The 16247-nt window shown below is 40.0% G+C and overlaps 1 protein-coding gene across 2 annotated transcripts in view; it reads right to left on the minus strand.

Moving 5' to 3' along the window:
* Positions 1 to 16247, minus strand: part of CBFA2T2 (CBFA2/RUNX1 partner transcriptional co-repressor 2) — a 138053-nt gene that overhangs the window by 14477 nt on the left and 107329 nt on the right. For both annotated transcript variants that reach the window (XM_030309785.1, XM_030309784.1), the window contains exons 4-8: positions 13049 to 13138; positions 8151 to 8332; positions 7236 to 7489; positions 6380 to 6465; positions 4696 to 4891 (exon numbers count right to left, since the gene is read on the minus strand). In XM_030309785.1, the coding sequence (XP_030165645.1) occupies positions 4696 to 4891; positions 6380 to 6465; positions 7236 to 7489; positions 8151 to 8332; positions 13049 to 13138 (808 nt within the window). The remainder of the gene's footprint in view (positions 1 to 4695; positions 4892 to 6379; positions 6466 to 7235; positions 7490 to 8150; positions 8333 to 13048; positions 13139 to 16247) is intronic.

The following is a 16247-nucleotide window of genomic DNA, read 5'->3' on the forward strand; positions in this document are numbered from 1 at the left end:
GACAATAAATTCTTCATAAGTTCCTGTATTTTCTACAATGAGCCATGTAGTTTCAACTAAAAAATGATACTTACTCTGAAAGACTGTTCTGGGAATTAAATGGTAACATACATAAAGGAATGGTTCCCAATTCTGGGAGCCCTGGTCCCACTTTAGTCCAATTAAATCAGAATCTTGAGGTGGGGCCAAGGCATCAGGAATTTTTTCCAAAAGTCCCCAGGTGGGATCTAATGGGCACTGAGGGTTAACCATTAAAGAAAAGTGCCTGACTTAGAAGCTGGTGCTCATGGTTAAGGTTTTCCAAACCACAGCAGGAGCACTACCTCTCTGTCAGTCAGATACATTTTCTGTTGTACAAAGGTGAAGTGTCTTTATTTAGCTGATTCTTCCAGTATTGCTACATCCTGATTTTTCAGTTGTGGGCATTACAGATTGACCAGACATTTCACTCTCTTTTAACCCCCACCGCCACTCCATCACAATTCCTTCCTCTTCTATTCCCCGCAACAGAGATCTACTCAAATTCTGTTATACCGGTAGTCAACATTTACAATACTTAATGTAAATACTAATCACAGCTGGGTCATGTGGTTCAGGTTCTATGAATCTTTATATCTTCCTGAACAAGTTTTTACTTTAAGAGTTAATAATTGAGGGGAGCCTGGGTGGCTCAGTCAGTTGAGCATCTGACTTCGGCTCAGTTCATGATCTTGTGGTTTGTGGGTTTGAGCCCTGCATCAGGCTCTGTGCTGAGAGCTTGGAGCCCGGAGCCTGCTTCAGATTCTGTATCTCCCTGTCTCTCTCTGCCCCTCTCTTGCTCATGCTCCAACTCTCTCTCAAAAATAAACAAACATTAAAAAAAAAGGTAATAATTGTCTTATTTAGTCATATGCTAAGTTTCCCATGTAATTGTTTCTAATTCAATCTCACCTTCTCTTTCTATTGTGTAGACATTTTATAAATTTCATTTTCTAGAAGAAATCTCCAGCAAGCTTTTGGCCGATTCCAGCCTCAACTGCTTTCTAGGCTTGCTGTACCCTGTTGCTCGGGACCCTCCCTCACTAGCCTAGGGATTGCCTTCTGTTCTCCTTCTCAGGTCGGATCTAGTGTAATCAATTCCATGTCTTCCACTTCCTGGTTTACTTCCCTGTGTTAGGGCATAGCCTGCTCAACTGTGGGAGACACCCCGATAAAGGGTAGATAGGAGGTGCATTTTTTGAAAAATTGTGGGTTGTCACACATTTAACTGTTTTGGTCTAGCACAGAAGTCTAAGTTAAAATAACTTCAGAGTCATCTTCGAACATTCTATGATAATAACTGATGCTTGTTTTTTCCAGTGTTGTTTACTTGGCAGACTGGTTCAAGCCGGAGTACTGCCTTTCAGTTCTAGATAATTTTTTTGAATTATTTCAGTAACTACTTTATCTTCACTTTCTGTTCACAATTTCTGGAACTCATCTGATTTGGATTAGATGACTAACAAGTTCATAAAAATATTAATGCATGATTTGGTGAAAAATGATAAAGTGAATACTATAAACCTACAGGTCAAGAAAGACAATTCCAGCAACCCCAAATCCCTAAGAGGTGAGTAGTGGTAAACCACAGTCCTTTTTATTTATTTATTTATTTATTTATTTATTTATTTATTTATTTATTTTTTAATTTTTTTTTTTTCAACGTTTATTTATTTTTGGGACAGAGAGAGAGCATGAATGGGGGAGGGGCAGAGAGAGAGGGAGACACAGAATCGGAAACAGGCTCCAGGCTCTGAGCCATCAGCCCAGAGCCCGACGCGGGGCTCGAACTCACGGACCGTGAGATCGTGACCTGGCTGAAGTCGGACGCTTAACCGACTGCGCCACCCAGGCGCCCCAACCACAGTCCTTTTTAAATGATACTAGCCAGACCTACAATCCTGTCCTCAGAAGAGCCAGTGGTAGAGATGATGAGTGCTCACTCTATACTCCCCATCACCTACAGCCTCCACCTCACACCCCCAGAGAAAACCATTCTCTTGAACTCTGTGATAATGATTTTCTGATTTTTCCCTATGCTTTTCCTAACTATTTATGCATCCTTAAATAAGATACCAAAATGCATCCCTTATCGTCTGAACCAAATCTATCTCTGAATATATTGTGAATCACCAATGTTCAGATAGAGGGAACCTATATTATTTTCAATGGGAAAAGTAATAATGCTATCCAGTCTCCAATCAATTTCTCTCCAAATCACCAAAACAATTAAATCCTAAGCAAATAATCCACCAGGGATTTCTACAACACCCTAAGAATTTAAAACACGAATTATTAAAACAAAAAACTCAAAACAAACCCACAAACCACAAATTGTCTAATTATTTAAAAGTCATAGGTATGTCTGTATAATATGCCCAAGAGTACTGCCCAGTGTGGAACAGTGTTGCTCTATATGCTAGTCTATAAACCTTTGTGGTCCATAAAGAGATATGCATAAGCACCATGTCTCTAAGCACACTGCGTAACGTAGAGGACTTCTCTCAAAGTCAGCAACCGTGCCCAGCATGTGCTGTGGCAAGCTCCTGAGGTCATCATGGTCCAGTAACAATTCATTTTTGGAATGGTTTTGGTCCACATTTTGAATAGCAGGATTATTCAAGATATGAATTATGCTTTCTCTCTACGCTGTAACAAATGTGCTATGAGAGAAATAAACAGTGAAATAAAAATATGAAATATGTATACTATGCATAAATGCACATACTGAAAGATATTATTTAAGTCAGCCAGACTGACCGCGGCCTGAAACACCAGAGAGAAGGAAACTGGGACCCATGGAGAGCTAAACCTACAGTGACAAAGTAATTTCACACCCCAACTGTCCGCATGTTTGAGAGTGAGGGATGTGCTAGTAATAATCAGGACCGGAGAACTGAAATAAACTGGGGCTGTCCCAGGCAAATTAGAACATGTAGTCACTCAAGCTAAACCCTCAAGTAAGGCGTGAAAAAGATGAGTAGAGGGGCGTCTGGGTGGCTCAGTCAGTTGAGCATCCAACTTTAGCTCAGGTCATGATCTCATGATTCGTGAGTTTGAGCCCTACATTGCATTTGTTGTTGTCAGTGCACAGCCCACTTCAGTTCCTCTGTCCCCCCCTCTCTCTGCCCCTCCCCCACGCGTGCACACACTCGTGTGCTCTAAGGAAAAGAAAGAAAAAAAGGGATGAGTAGAGAGTAATGCAAAACAATGTTTAAATGGCCCAGCAAGACCTGCCATTTGGTTGGAGAAGAGCCGCCTCAGGACCACAGTTCACTCTGCACTGGATGCCTCCTAGCTAAACACATGCAGACTGACTGGTGGAAGGTTTGTGATTTGGATGGTGAACTTCGGATGTTTCTATAAATTGTTACAGGAACTATTCATGAAGGTTTAGATGGTGAGGGATACCTGAGGATGAGCCCTGAAGTTGTTTGTATGTATGTACTGATTGATGGATGGATTGATTGTAATCTCTATACCCAACATGAGGCTCAAATTCATGACCTGAGATCAAGAGAGTCACATGCTCTTCTAAGCCAGTCAGGTGTCCTGAGCTCTGAAGTCTTTATGAAAGTAATCAGTGTAGCTACAAGTATTCTTTGATGTCTTGCTGTGATATTCCACACAACATTGCTAATCAATGGCTGCCCTAAGAGTCATCTCGGTGGGAGTGGGATCCTTTGGTTACCAATGTATTTGCCCCATTTTTGCTCAAGTCTTTTGTATTTATTATTTAAAAAATGTTTATGTATTTATTCTGAGAGAGAGAGAGAGAGAGAGAGAGAGAGAGGGAGTGAGCAAGGGAGGTGCAGAGAGAGAGGGAGAGAATCCTAAGCAGGCTCCATACTGTCAGTGCAGAGCCAGATGCGGGGCTCGAACCCACAAACTGAGATTATGACCTGAGCTGAAACCAAGAGTCAGATGCTTAAACCGACTGACCCACCCAGGAGCCCCTTGAAGCCTTTTTTAGACTAACAGCTGTCTTCTGTGGAACATGCTAGGTCTGTCACGATAAGTGATTCATTCTCCGTGATGAGAAGAGGGAGCTTGAAGTGGGTAGTTGGGGGAAAGTCTGATCACAGATAGCCCCTCGTTTGTCTGTGTCTTTGGATAGGGCACTTTTTCAGTTACTAGATGACTGTGATGGAACATTTTTGGGGAAACGGCTGTGGTGTCCTGGATGTACCCTGGACTGACAGAACAGTTGTTCTTATCTCTGCTGCTTTAGGTTGAGAAAAGACAAGATGGGCTAACCCAGCTTGGTATAGTAAAGGTATGGTAAAACTTTTCTAAAGGCCTCCAGACAGAGGTTGATACATGGTGTCTTCCTGGATGGGGAGTGGGAAACAGAGGAGGGAAGGTGAGGTAAACATTTTTAGATTTTCAGGGCTACCGTTGAGGAGTAAATGTGATGTATGTGAGTACCTGGGACACTCAACGAGGCTGACTTTAACAACCACTCTTTGATCACCACCCAGCACATATAGAGGGAGTTAAAAACAGAACAAAATGACAAATATTCCCATTATCCATGTGAAAGACAGTATTTCTTGAACATTCCAGGTACTGAGTCCTCGACATTATTTTATCATTCTCTTCACAATCATCTGAGTCTTTCTAACTCCACCATCTAGCACCGTCTTTCTGCCATCTTAGGTGAGACCCTCCCCTTACCATTGCTGAGAGAATCTGCACTCCCAGGACTGTGCTGCCTAGAGACCAACTCGCTCCCTGTCTTCCTCATCTCTGTGTTTTCATTATATCGTCTTTTCCAGTAATTGAGTTCTTCACGATCAGATTCCTGACAGCGCCGCAGGACTGCCATGGAGCGCCTTGTCTTCTCTACCATTTCCATAATGCAGTTCAGAGCCTAAGCCAGAGAGGAAGTCAGAGATAAGATTAGGACCTTGAAACAACCAATACTGAAATTTAAGGATAGGTAAAATGTAAAGAAGGAAGGTTTAAGTATCTTACAGATCAGCAATATCAAGTCAACACATGAAAGCCATTCTTAACAGCTTCTTTTTAACTATGTAGACGCAAATAATTTTTTTTGGATTTCAAAATAATCCTTTCTGGGGTGCCTGGGTGGCTCAGTCGGTTAAGCAGCCGACTTCGGCTCAGGTCATGATCTCGTGGTCCATGGGTTCAAGCCCCGCATCGGGCCCTGTACTGACAGCTCAGAGTCTGCAGCCTGTTTCAGATTCTGTGTCTCCCTCTCTCTGACCCTCCCCCGTTCATGCTCTGTCTCTGTCTCAAAAATAAACAAACATTAAAATGAAATTAAAAAAAAAACAACAACAAAATAATCCTTTTTGGATTCTTTCAGGTTGAATCTCAGCCAGAATCTCACCATAATATAGTCCTTTAAACACTATGTATGGAGAAACCACATTATATCTCTGCCTAAACACATCAGGTTATCTGATAAGCTGGAGATTTGCCTAAGAATGCAATCAGAGAAATAATATTCAGAGATAATTTCACTCAAGTAGGAAAAACTATTGTATGTATATTTCAAGCAGGTACATCTTTTCTTCCCTTTTAGGACACGAATTCTCATTTGTTTTTAGAGAAGCACCATTTATTTAGCATTTCCTATATATTAGATCCTATATAAGCACCTTACATATTAGAACAACCCTACGAATTCAAATAATACAGTATTCTTGAGGTGCCTAGGTGACTCAGTTGGTTGAACGTCTGACTCTCGATTTCAGCTGAGGTCATGATCTCATGGATCGTGGGATGGAACCCTGCATCGGGCTCTGCACTGACAGTGTGGAGCCTGCTTGGGAATCTCTCTCTCTCTCTCTCTCTCTCTCTCTCTCTCTCTCTCAAAACAAATAAACATTAAAAAACAACAACAACAGTATCTTTATTTTTTAAGATACAGAAATTAAGGCTAGAAATGGTAAAACAACTCATCCATCATACAAAGCAGCAAGTAGCAAAGCTGATACCTGAACTCCCAAACTTCTGCTTTTAACCCTTATACTGTATGACTTAACTTGGTTATATCCTGAAGTGATTACCCCACCAAAAAAATTTGAGAGTTACTCTTAGCTCTTTAGCTAGGGGAGTAGTAGATAAAACAAGTTTTAAATTTTATTTTATTATTGCTTTTTAAGTAAGCTCTAGGTCCAACATGGGGCTTGAAGGGCTTGAACTCATGACCCTGAAATCAAGAGTGGAACATTATACTGACTGAGTCAACCAGGTGCCCTGATAAATCAAGTTTTTATGACAAAGACACTGTGGCTCTGGTTAAATTCACTTCAGGCATATATACTCTATTATTATTATTGGTAATAAGAATTAAATGTAATAGGAAAATTATACACTGTAAGATCCTTACATGATCGAGATGTTTCCATTCATCAGCCCATTCCCTTTCTGTCAAACGGTGGTCTACCAACTCATCTTGATAGCCTCCATTTAGACCTAGTAGAAATTAGAGATTAGATGTGAAGATAGAAGGAAGAATATAATATACAGAATTCTACCAAGTAAATACAGAATACATCCATACCACCTATGAGCACTCTACCAGGGCAACAATTCACAAGGGAGTGTGGAACCCACAAAATGACATAAAACCAACAAAAAGCTACGCTCAGTAGGTTAAGCGTCCGACTTTGGCTCAGGTCATGATCTCATGGTTTGTGGGATGGAGCCCCATGTCAGGCCCTGGGCTGACAGGGTGAAGCCTGCTTGTGATTCTCTCTGTCTCTCCCCCGCTTGCACTCTCTCTCTCAAAATGGATAAGTTAAAAAAAAAAATAAAAACACTTTACTCTGCAATAAATCCAGACTTAGAGAAACACTGCAAGAATAGTAAAAGAATTCTCATATATCCTTCACCCAGTTTCCAAAATGTTAATATTTTAGTTGATTTGTTTCATCATTCTCTAGTTTTCTGCACCATTTAAGAAAAAGTGGTATCTCCTTATCCTTAAATATTTCACTGTGTATTTCCTAAAATTTACTGAGTCCCACTTCTATAATATAAGAATAACAGTAACAAAGTATGAAGGGAGATCAATTTCAAATGAAATCAATACAACTCTAACATTCCTTTTTATGTATAATATTGTTTTATCTATCAGTGGAAAAAAGCGATGATTGTATTATTTTGCTTTATAACTGAGTAGGAAAGAAACGCAAAGATTCAATCTGAATTTCAACCATTACCATGCTGCTCATGTCACTTACTAAGATTGTGGTGTCTATCACGAACTTCTCGATGTTCTAGCATCTTATTGGGCTCACGATACAGGTGTGAAGTTGCAATATCTTCTAACGTGTAGTGCTGAAGAGGTGGAGGAGTAGGATGGAACTGGCCCCCAGGATTCATGAGGGGCACAGTGAGGGCAGGACTGTGCCGGGGAGCAGGGCTGATGGTGCACACTCTCTTGGCAGGAGGCTCGGGAGGAATTGTATCTCTTTCAAAACCGCTCTCTTCCCTCCTTTAGAAGAACCGGAAGTACATATCTTAGCCCATACACAAGTGTTCATACAAACATGTCCTGAGTACCTACTCTGTGTTATGTATTGTGCTATGTACTTTCCCAAACAGGAAGATGATAAGGAAAGGTCTGACGTGAGGCATGAACCGAAATGTCTCCAGAGGCCAGGCAGAAAATAAATTTTTCAACACTGTTAAAATATTGCTTCCTTGACTAATACTTTCACTCATACTGAAATTTCCAGAATAAATTAACACAATTTCAATCTTCAAAGTAAAGGTGACTCATTACCAAGTAACAATTAGTAATTGTTATACTTATTATTAGACTTCACACATCAGAAAAAATGCTTTGGACAAATTCTATTTCTGATGGTTCTGGAGCAGTGCACCCGTAGAATGCCCTAGAGCAGAATCTCTCACCAGGGGTATACAGAGTCATCTGAAGAATTTCTGAAAAATATTTGTATCTGGGAGCCACACCTATAGATTTGACAAACATTCTGGTCTCTGATATTGGGACAGCGCAAAGCCAACCTTAGAAATTCTGAGTCCATACCTATGTATAACCACAGTAATTAAATTCTCTTTCTTTCACAAGCAAAGAGGAAGCTTAGAGTAATTCCAGAAAAGCAAGGACAACAAAGCACTTCTCTGCTCACCTCTCCGGACTGGGCCTCTTTCCGTTTCCATGCACTTCCATTAGCAGCTCAGAAGAGTCAGCAGGTGACGCAATACTTGTGTTGAGCAGAAGGTGTTCGTGTTGAGCCAGGTATTGGGACGGGGTCTGCTTGGCGGCTCGAGCACAGTGCAGCAGTTCTCGCTGCAGCAGGGGCAGATTGGCCTTGAAAAAAAGAGGCAGGGGCTGGAAGGCAGTTTTCTAGGTGTTGGGCCCCACACAACAGAGCTCAGCACCTCAAAAGACTTTCACAAACATGACGACACAAGACAAAAGCCCTTCTCATCAGCCTGATTTTTATATGCCTCTCTAACAGTAAAGTGACATCTAAAATACTGAACTTGAATTACTGGCTACCTTGTCTCTTGCCCCCACAAGGTGTAAATCCCCTCAACGGGAAGCCTGTGCTTTATTTACCTTTGTGGCCTAGTGTAGAGTCAAAGCTCAGTGAAGGTGTGAACGTAAGAAGTTAAAACTTTATACATTTTTTGGGGCATCTGTCTGGCTCAGTGGGTAGAGCATACGACTTTTGATATCAGGGTTGTGAGTTCAAACCCCACGCTGGGCGTGGAGTCTACTTAAAACTAAAAAAAAAAAATATTTTTTTTAATTTATACATTTTTCAAGACTTTGGCCAGTTAGAGAATTAGTACCATCTACACAGGGGTAGAAGAAATTCACTCTTTCCTCTATGATTATCAGTAAGTCGTGGATTCTCTCTGTCAAATTCCAACTCGTCTCTGACAGGACTGCTCAACTTTTTTTTTCATGTTCTCTATGACAGCTGTCATGGAATTCTGGAAGTGGTAATTACTTTGGCTTGGTAGGAACATGGGGTTTTGAAGAAAGTATCAGAAGTGATGTAAATGATAGCAACAAGCCTTAGACTAAGCTCAGATGACACACAGGTAACCCAGGGGCAAAATCAATTTCTTACTGTGGCACCCTAGCTGGATCTATTTCCTTATTATTATTATTTTTTTTATGTTTATTTATTTTTGAGAGAGCACAACCAGGGGAGGAGCAGAGAGAGAGAGAGAGAGAGAGAGAGAGAGAGAGAGAGAGAGAGATACAGGATCCAAAGTGGGTTCTACGCCGACAGCAGTGACCCGATGCGGGGCTCAATCTCACAAACCGCGAGATCATGACCTGGGCTGAAGTCAGACGCCCAATTGACTGAGCCACCCAAGGGTCTCTTTTTCCTTATTTTGTAAAAGGATAATTAACTATGTACTTATTATATTTCCTTCTCAAAATTAGAAATCTTTAATGGGGACAAATCATAAAACAAACCCTATATATCTCTAAACTTCACTCTTCCTATGTAAAATGTACTTTTCCTATATTCCTTTTATTAAAAGAAAATAAAGAATTATACTTTTCTTCCCAAATTTAAGAACAATTCAGACTGAGCACATAAAAGATGTCTTTATCTCAAGGGAAACAGATGAACACGTAAATGGAGAGTTTTAATAGATGTGAGTAGTCACCCCTTTACCAAGGGTTAATTTAGCAGGCACCATAATTAGTGACTCTCTTAAAGCAGAAATAAATTGAGAAAACCCAAACGTTAGCCAAAAAACTGCCATAACGACCTATCTCATGCTGTTTTCCAAAACAACAGAGTTAAGAATAGGGAATGTGACAATATAAAATACTTTTTAAGTCTGTTCTATAGCCTCCATCTTATAACAACTGTTAAAAAAAAAAATCTTAACTGAAAAAAATACTGTGTAAAATATCTTTTACATCTGTGACATGTGCCCTTTGATGAATTTTTTTTTAATGCTAATTATTTCCTATTAACACAAATTTCACAAATCTTGGTTCCAGAGTCTTAGGGGAAATAATTGTCTGTTGGCTCTGACATACAGCAAAGAGACCAAGATAGAAGCAGCACAGCTGTTTCGGGGCTACAAAGGCACCACAGACTGAGGCAAAGCTTCAATGCTATCAAAACAGAGCCACACACAGCCTGGGCCCCTGACACCTAAGCATTTTCCTATTTGTTTGCTCTACTCTCATTTTAAAAGATTTAAAAAACTGGTAACAATACCTCAATAAGTTGACCCATCTTTCTGATGCTATTATTTTTTTTTAGGAAGTGAAGGCAGAAATACAGGTAAAAGGGGCATATTTATTTGGCCAGGTGTATTAGACTTTGTGAGTCAAGATGCAAAAGTGAAGATATCATGTGGGTCTCAAACAGTGTATAAAAAAGGTCCAATAACAAACGGAGTATAATTTTTTGTAGTATCAGTCTCCTACTAATGAAAAGAATGGAATGCATTTTGTTGGGGGGCTGGATTGAGGATAACATTTAGCTTAACTGGGGCTCAGAGTCAGTGTTCCCTATTACAAATCGATTATAAACGTGCACCTGTAAAAATTATTCTTCTTGGGGCACCTGGCTGGCTCAGTCAGTAGAGCATTCAACTCTTGATCTCAAGGTGGTGAGTTTGAACCCCACATGGGTGGAGAGTATAAAAACAAACAAACAAACAAACAAACAAACAAACAAACAAACAAATTCTTCTCTCTAGGGCTGTATGAAACCATTTGGTGAGCTGGTCTGGGGGGTCACAGATTTCCAAACTATGCTTGGTCTAGAACACCCTGGTATTTGACCCTAGTCTTTCACTGCTGGGGAGCTACTTTATACTTTGGCAAGTTATAGATAAATGATACCAATGCAAAATAATTACTATCTATGGACATGAATAAAATTATGTCCAACAGAGGTTCAAATGACTTCCCTTGTGCTCTCTATAGAAGCCAATTTTACTTCTGGTTGCACATTCATATCAATAATCCTGACCTATATAAATGTGTCTGTTCTTTGGATTCTCCCCTGAACTGGTTGTAACATGTTATTGATTCCTTCATCAATGAGTTAAAGAAAATCTTTGACACAGGTTCATCTTTTATTGGTACTAGTCAGAATGTTACCTGTTTTGTTGCTGTTTGTTGTTTTTAAAAATTATTGTATAAAAGGGAAAAGGCAGTAACTTTACCATGGGAAAGCATGGTAGATAGACACTGCCTTCACCAAGTGATCAAAGTCAACATGACCAATTAGAAGACAGATTAACATCTACGTCTACAAAGAGAATGTAGTGATACCACTTAACCTGCTCTTGCTGCCTAAGATGCATAACCCGTTCCTCATCATGAGGAAGCTTCAGAAAAATCCGAAGTGAAGTACCTTCCATAAAGTAACTATCCTGAACTCTTCAAACTGTCAAAGTCATAAAAGTCTGAGAAGCTATTTCAGATTAAAGTGGACTAGAGAAACATGACAACGAAATGCAAGATGTGATCCTGTATCAGATATAGGACCACACAAAAAAGCTTTTCTTTCACTGTAAGAGACATTAGTGGGACATTTGGTGAAACATGAATAAGGGCTGTGGATAATAGTGCTTTATCAATGTTAATTTCTTGATTTGTTAATTATACTAAAAAGTATTGAGATGTATCATGTCTGCAGCTTATTCTTAAATATTTCATTTTTTTAAAAAATTTTATTTATTTTTTAATATTTTTAATGTTTATTTATATTTGAGAGAGAGAGAGAGAGAGAGAGAGCGTGAACAGGGGAGGGGCACAAAAAGAGACAGAATCTGAAATACGCTACAGGCTCTGAGCTGTCAGCACAGAGCCCAATGTGGGGCTCAAACTCACAAGCCTTGAGATCATGATCTGAGCCGAAGTCAGATGCTCGACTGACTGAGCCACCCAGGTGCCCCAAATGATTTTATTTTTTAAGTAATCTCTATACCCAACGTGGGGGCTCCAACTTGCACACCTGAGATAAAGAGTCATATATATATGTTCTATCGACTGAACCAGCCAGGCACCCCTCAAATATATGAGGGAAAAAATAATCACAAGACAATAATAGAGATGTGATAAAATAGTAACATGTAGAGAATGTGACTAAAGAGACGGTGGTACAGTATACAGGAAGTTTACTGTACCATATTGCAACTTTTCTAGGAGTATGAAATTATTCTGAGGTAAAACACTTTTTTTTTTTTTAATTTTTTTTTCAACGTTTATTCATTTTTGGGACAGAGAGAGACAGAGCATGAACGGGGGAGGGGCAGAGAGAGAGGGAGACACAGAATCGGAAACAGGCTCCAGGCGCCGAGCCATCAGCCCAGAGCCCGACGCGGGGCTCGAACCCACGGACCGCGAGATCGTGACCTGGCTGAAGTCGGACGCTTAACCGACTGCGCCACCCAGGCGCCCCAGTAAAACACTTTTTTTTAAAGGGCATATTACATATAAATTTAATACTGCCTTACTTCTCAGGTAAGTACAATTGTGAACAACGTCTCCCAAAAGTTATGTTCTAGGGAACATTAATTCCAGAGGACCTAATCAGAAGCTAGACTAACTGGGGTTGGGGAGACAGCAACATTGTCTTTCTGTATGCTCTTCTGTTCTTAGGATAAGTGGGAAGTGCAAGGCCTCTCCTTTGTCTGACAGCCTTCTCAGAAAACACACACACTTTCCCTACTGGCCACAAACAAAAGATTTAATGTTCAGTTACTTTCTCTGCTAAAAGCCCAGCCTCCAAACCATCCACACACTCACCTTCAGCCCACTCACCTCCTGCTCCCCACCTGCTATTATGTGTTATCAGCAGTATCTGCATATGGACCACAACTCAAGGCTTCTGTAATTCCCATCCTACCAAGTGTGAATAAGGCACATCTGCAGACCACACTCCCATTCCTCTTAGCAGACTCAAACAATATATATATGAAAATGTGTGGCAAGCTACCCTGGCTTAGATCACAGAACAGGGATCAGCAGCAGGAACACCTGAGGAAATGCTGAAGATAAATTACATTCAGTAATTATAAAAATTACCTTGAGGAATGGAATCACAAAAGGACGAAGAGGAAAGTTTGTAGCCTCTTGGAGCTTGCAATGGAATTCTTCAATTGTTACTGTTGAGTTCTGAAAAGACAAATAACATTGTCAATTCCTAAAACTGGATACTGTCTCCCCAATACAAATCTAATAGGGCTAACTCTTTAAATCAAGGAAAAGGATAATCCCAAGAACACCACTGTAAACTCAGATCCCTCTCAAAGGTTAAACAAATTGTTTCCTTTATGAATAAAGTGTGGCCTCTTTGATTTTCTTTTCTTTAATACCCTAAACCTAAACTGTCCTCTGTACTCAGCTACTGCTTTCCTCAGCATTTGTGAAGAAGGCACTCAGGCCTCTCGAATCAAGGAGCTCATGGCAAGCCACCTTGGGTACCGGAAATCAAACCTACAATGTTCCCAGATGGAACAATCCTGAATGAGTCCAGGATATCAACTTCTGAAGTTCACTTCTTCATAGATCGTGCCCTCCTCCTACCATCAGTTCCCTAAATATTCTAAAGAAATTTAAAAACAAACGAAAAAACCAAGGCAAAACAATCAGTGCCTTCTACCTTCAAGTGGTCTGCCTGCATATGAGAGAACCTGGAAACAGGCACACGCCCACTGGGAAGGTTGTAGTTATTTCCCATAAGGTTATTAGCACTTCCCATGTATTTTTTCAAAAGTCTAGCTTTAAATAGGGTTCTTAGCTCCTCTGCTCAGGTGAATGTACAAATAAAAACATTTTCCTCAAAGTTCACAAAATATTTTTATTCAATTCCCTAAAACATAGTATAATACCAAGTTAAAGAACTGGGCATTATTCTTGCTTCCCTGAGAGAACAAGTACCACTTCTAGGGATTTTATTTTATAAAATCATCAATGGTTCAAAGTTGTAACAAGCACCATACAGATTATTTATCAACACAATACTGCTTCTTGACAATAAGGAACAGAAAACATTAAGGTCCACTACCAGGAAGTTGCATTAAAAATGATGGTACAGAAGGGGCACCTGGGTGGCTCAGTCAGTTAAGTATCCGACTTCAGCTCAGGTCATGATCTCATGGCTCATGAGTTTAAGCCCCACATGGGGCTCCCTGCTGACAGCTCAGAGCCGGAGCCTGCTTTGGATTCTGGGCTCCCTCTCTCTCTGCCCTCCCCCACTCACACCTGCCTCTCTCTCTCTCTCTCTCTCTCTCTCTCTCTAAAAAAAATAAATAAATACACAAATATTCAATAAGAATGATAGTACATAGGGCGCCTGGGTGGCTCAGTCAGTTAAGTATCTGACTCTGGCTCAGGTAATGATCTCACGGTTTGTGGGTACAAGCCCCGCGTTGGGCTCTGTGCTGACAGCTCGGAGCCTGGAGCCTGCTTCGGATTCTGTGACTCCCTCTCTCTGTCCCTCCCCTGCTCACACTCTGTTTTTTTTTCTCTCTCTCTCTCAAAAATAAAATAAAATAAAATTTTTTTTAGAGGAAGAAAAATTAATTAATTAATTAAAAAAAAAAAGAATGATGGTACAGTTATACATCAGAACACTAAGGGAACAGGAAAGACTATATGCATTAATAAGGAAAGGTGTTTATAATATACTGTGAAATGAAAAACCAGAAAAAGAGCAGCATGCTTTCCTATAAGCCATTTATGGAAATTGCACACACACACTTATATAGTATCTTAAGTGCCTAAAAAGACAGGTACAACAGCACTTATTTCTGGATATGAAATTATGTTGGATTTTCCAAATATATCACACTAATATTCGGTAAAAATTAAAAATATTTCCTTTTAGAGAAAAGAGTATATCAAATTAAACGATGTTAAATTAAAGTATTTGAAGCTTATCTCATTTCACATCAATACTTTTTTTTAAAGAATTTACTTTCTTTTATTTTTTAAGTTTTTACGAGAGTGTGAACAGGGGAGGGGCATAGAGAGAGGGAGACAGAGGATCCCAGGGAGACTCAATGCTGTCAGTGCAGAGCCTGACATGGGGCTCCCCTGCACAAACTGCGAGATCATAATCTGAGCTGAAACCAAATGTCACTTAACCGACTGAGCCACCCAGGCGCCCCAGTGACAGTTTTATTGATCTCTCACCAATCTTGATATCTTATTTGCTAGGTTAGAATGTTCAGGATCACGCTGAATAGAAGAAACATTCTTTTGTTTTTTAGAAACGACATTCTCATCTGATTCCTAGTATTAGAGGGAAAGCATTCAAAATTTCGCAAGCATGAGGCTTGCTGTAGGTTTTTTGTAAGATAACAACTATCATCAGATTAAGAAAGTTCCTGCTCTAATTGTTTTCCCAAGTGTTTTTTTTAAAATAATGAATGGAGAGGTGCTTGGGTTGCTCAGTAGGTTAAGCGTCTGACTTTGGTCAGGTCATGATCTCCCCATCTGTGGGTTGGAGCCCCATGTCGGGTTCTGTGCTGAGAGCTCAGAGCCTGAAGCCTACTTCGGATTCTGTGTCTCCTTCTCTCTCTCTGCCCCTCCGCCACTCGCGCTCTCTCTCTCAAAAATAAACATTAAAAATTTTTTAAAAATAAAATAAAATAATGGATGTTAAATTCAAGTAACACTTCTTTTTCTGCATCTTCTCCAAATAAATTCATAGTTTCAATACCAATTCCTATAGACTGAATTTTTGTGCCACTCAGAATTCGTATGTTGAAACCTAATTCCCAATGAGTTGGTATTTAGATGTGGAGCCTTTGGGAGATGATTAGAGGTCATGAAGGCAGAGCTCTTAGGAACAGCATTAGTGCACTTGTAAAAGAGACCTCAAGAGATCTCCCTTGCCCCTTCGGCATTGTGAAGACACAGTGAGAAGACAGCTATATAGGAACAAGGAAGTAGGCTCTCACAGAATACAAAATCTACTGGCACCACTTACCAGCTTCCAGAACTGTGAGATAAATGACTGTTGTTTATAAATCACCCAGTCATTGGTATTCTGTTGTAACAGCCTGAACAGACTGATTCAGGACACGGATTTTAATAAAATTCCCATTATATCAGAGTATAAATTAGTATAATACGTAGGAAAACCAATGGCCTTACATATTAAATTGGTATATATGCATACCTTATGAAATCCCAATTCCACTGTTCAGTGCAATGCTTGCACATGTGTACCATGTAAAAGAATGCTTACAGCAACATTATTTGCAATGGCTCCTAT

This window comes from Lynx canadensis, chromosome A3, assembly GCF_007474595.2.
Source record: "Lynx canadensis isolate LIC74 chromosome A3, mLynCan4.pri.v2, whole genome shotgun sequence".
Classification (NCBI taxonomy): domain Eukaryota; kingdom Metazoa; phylum Chordata; class Mammalia; order Carnivora; family Felidae; genus Lynx; species Lynx canadensis.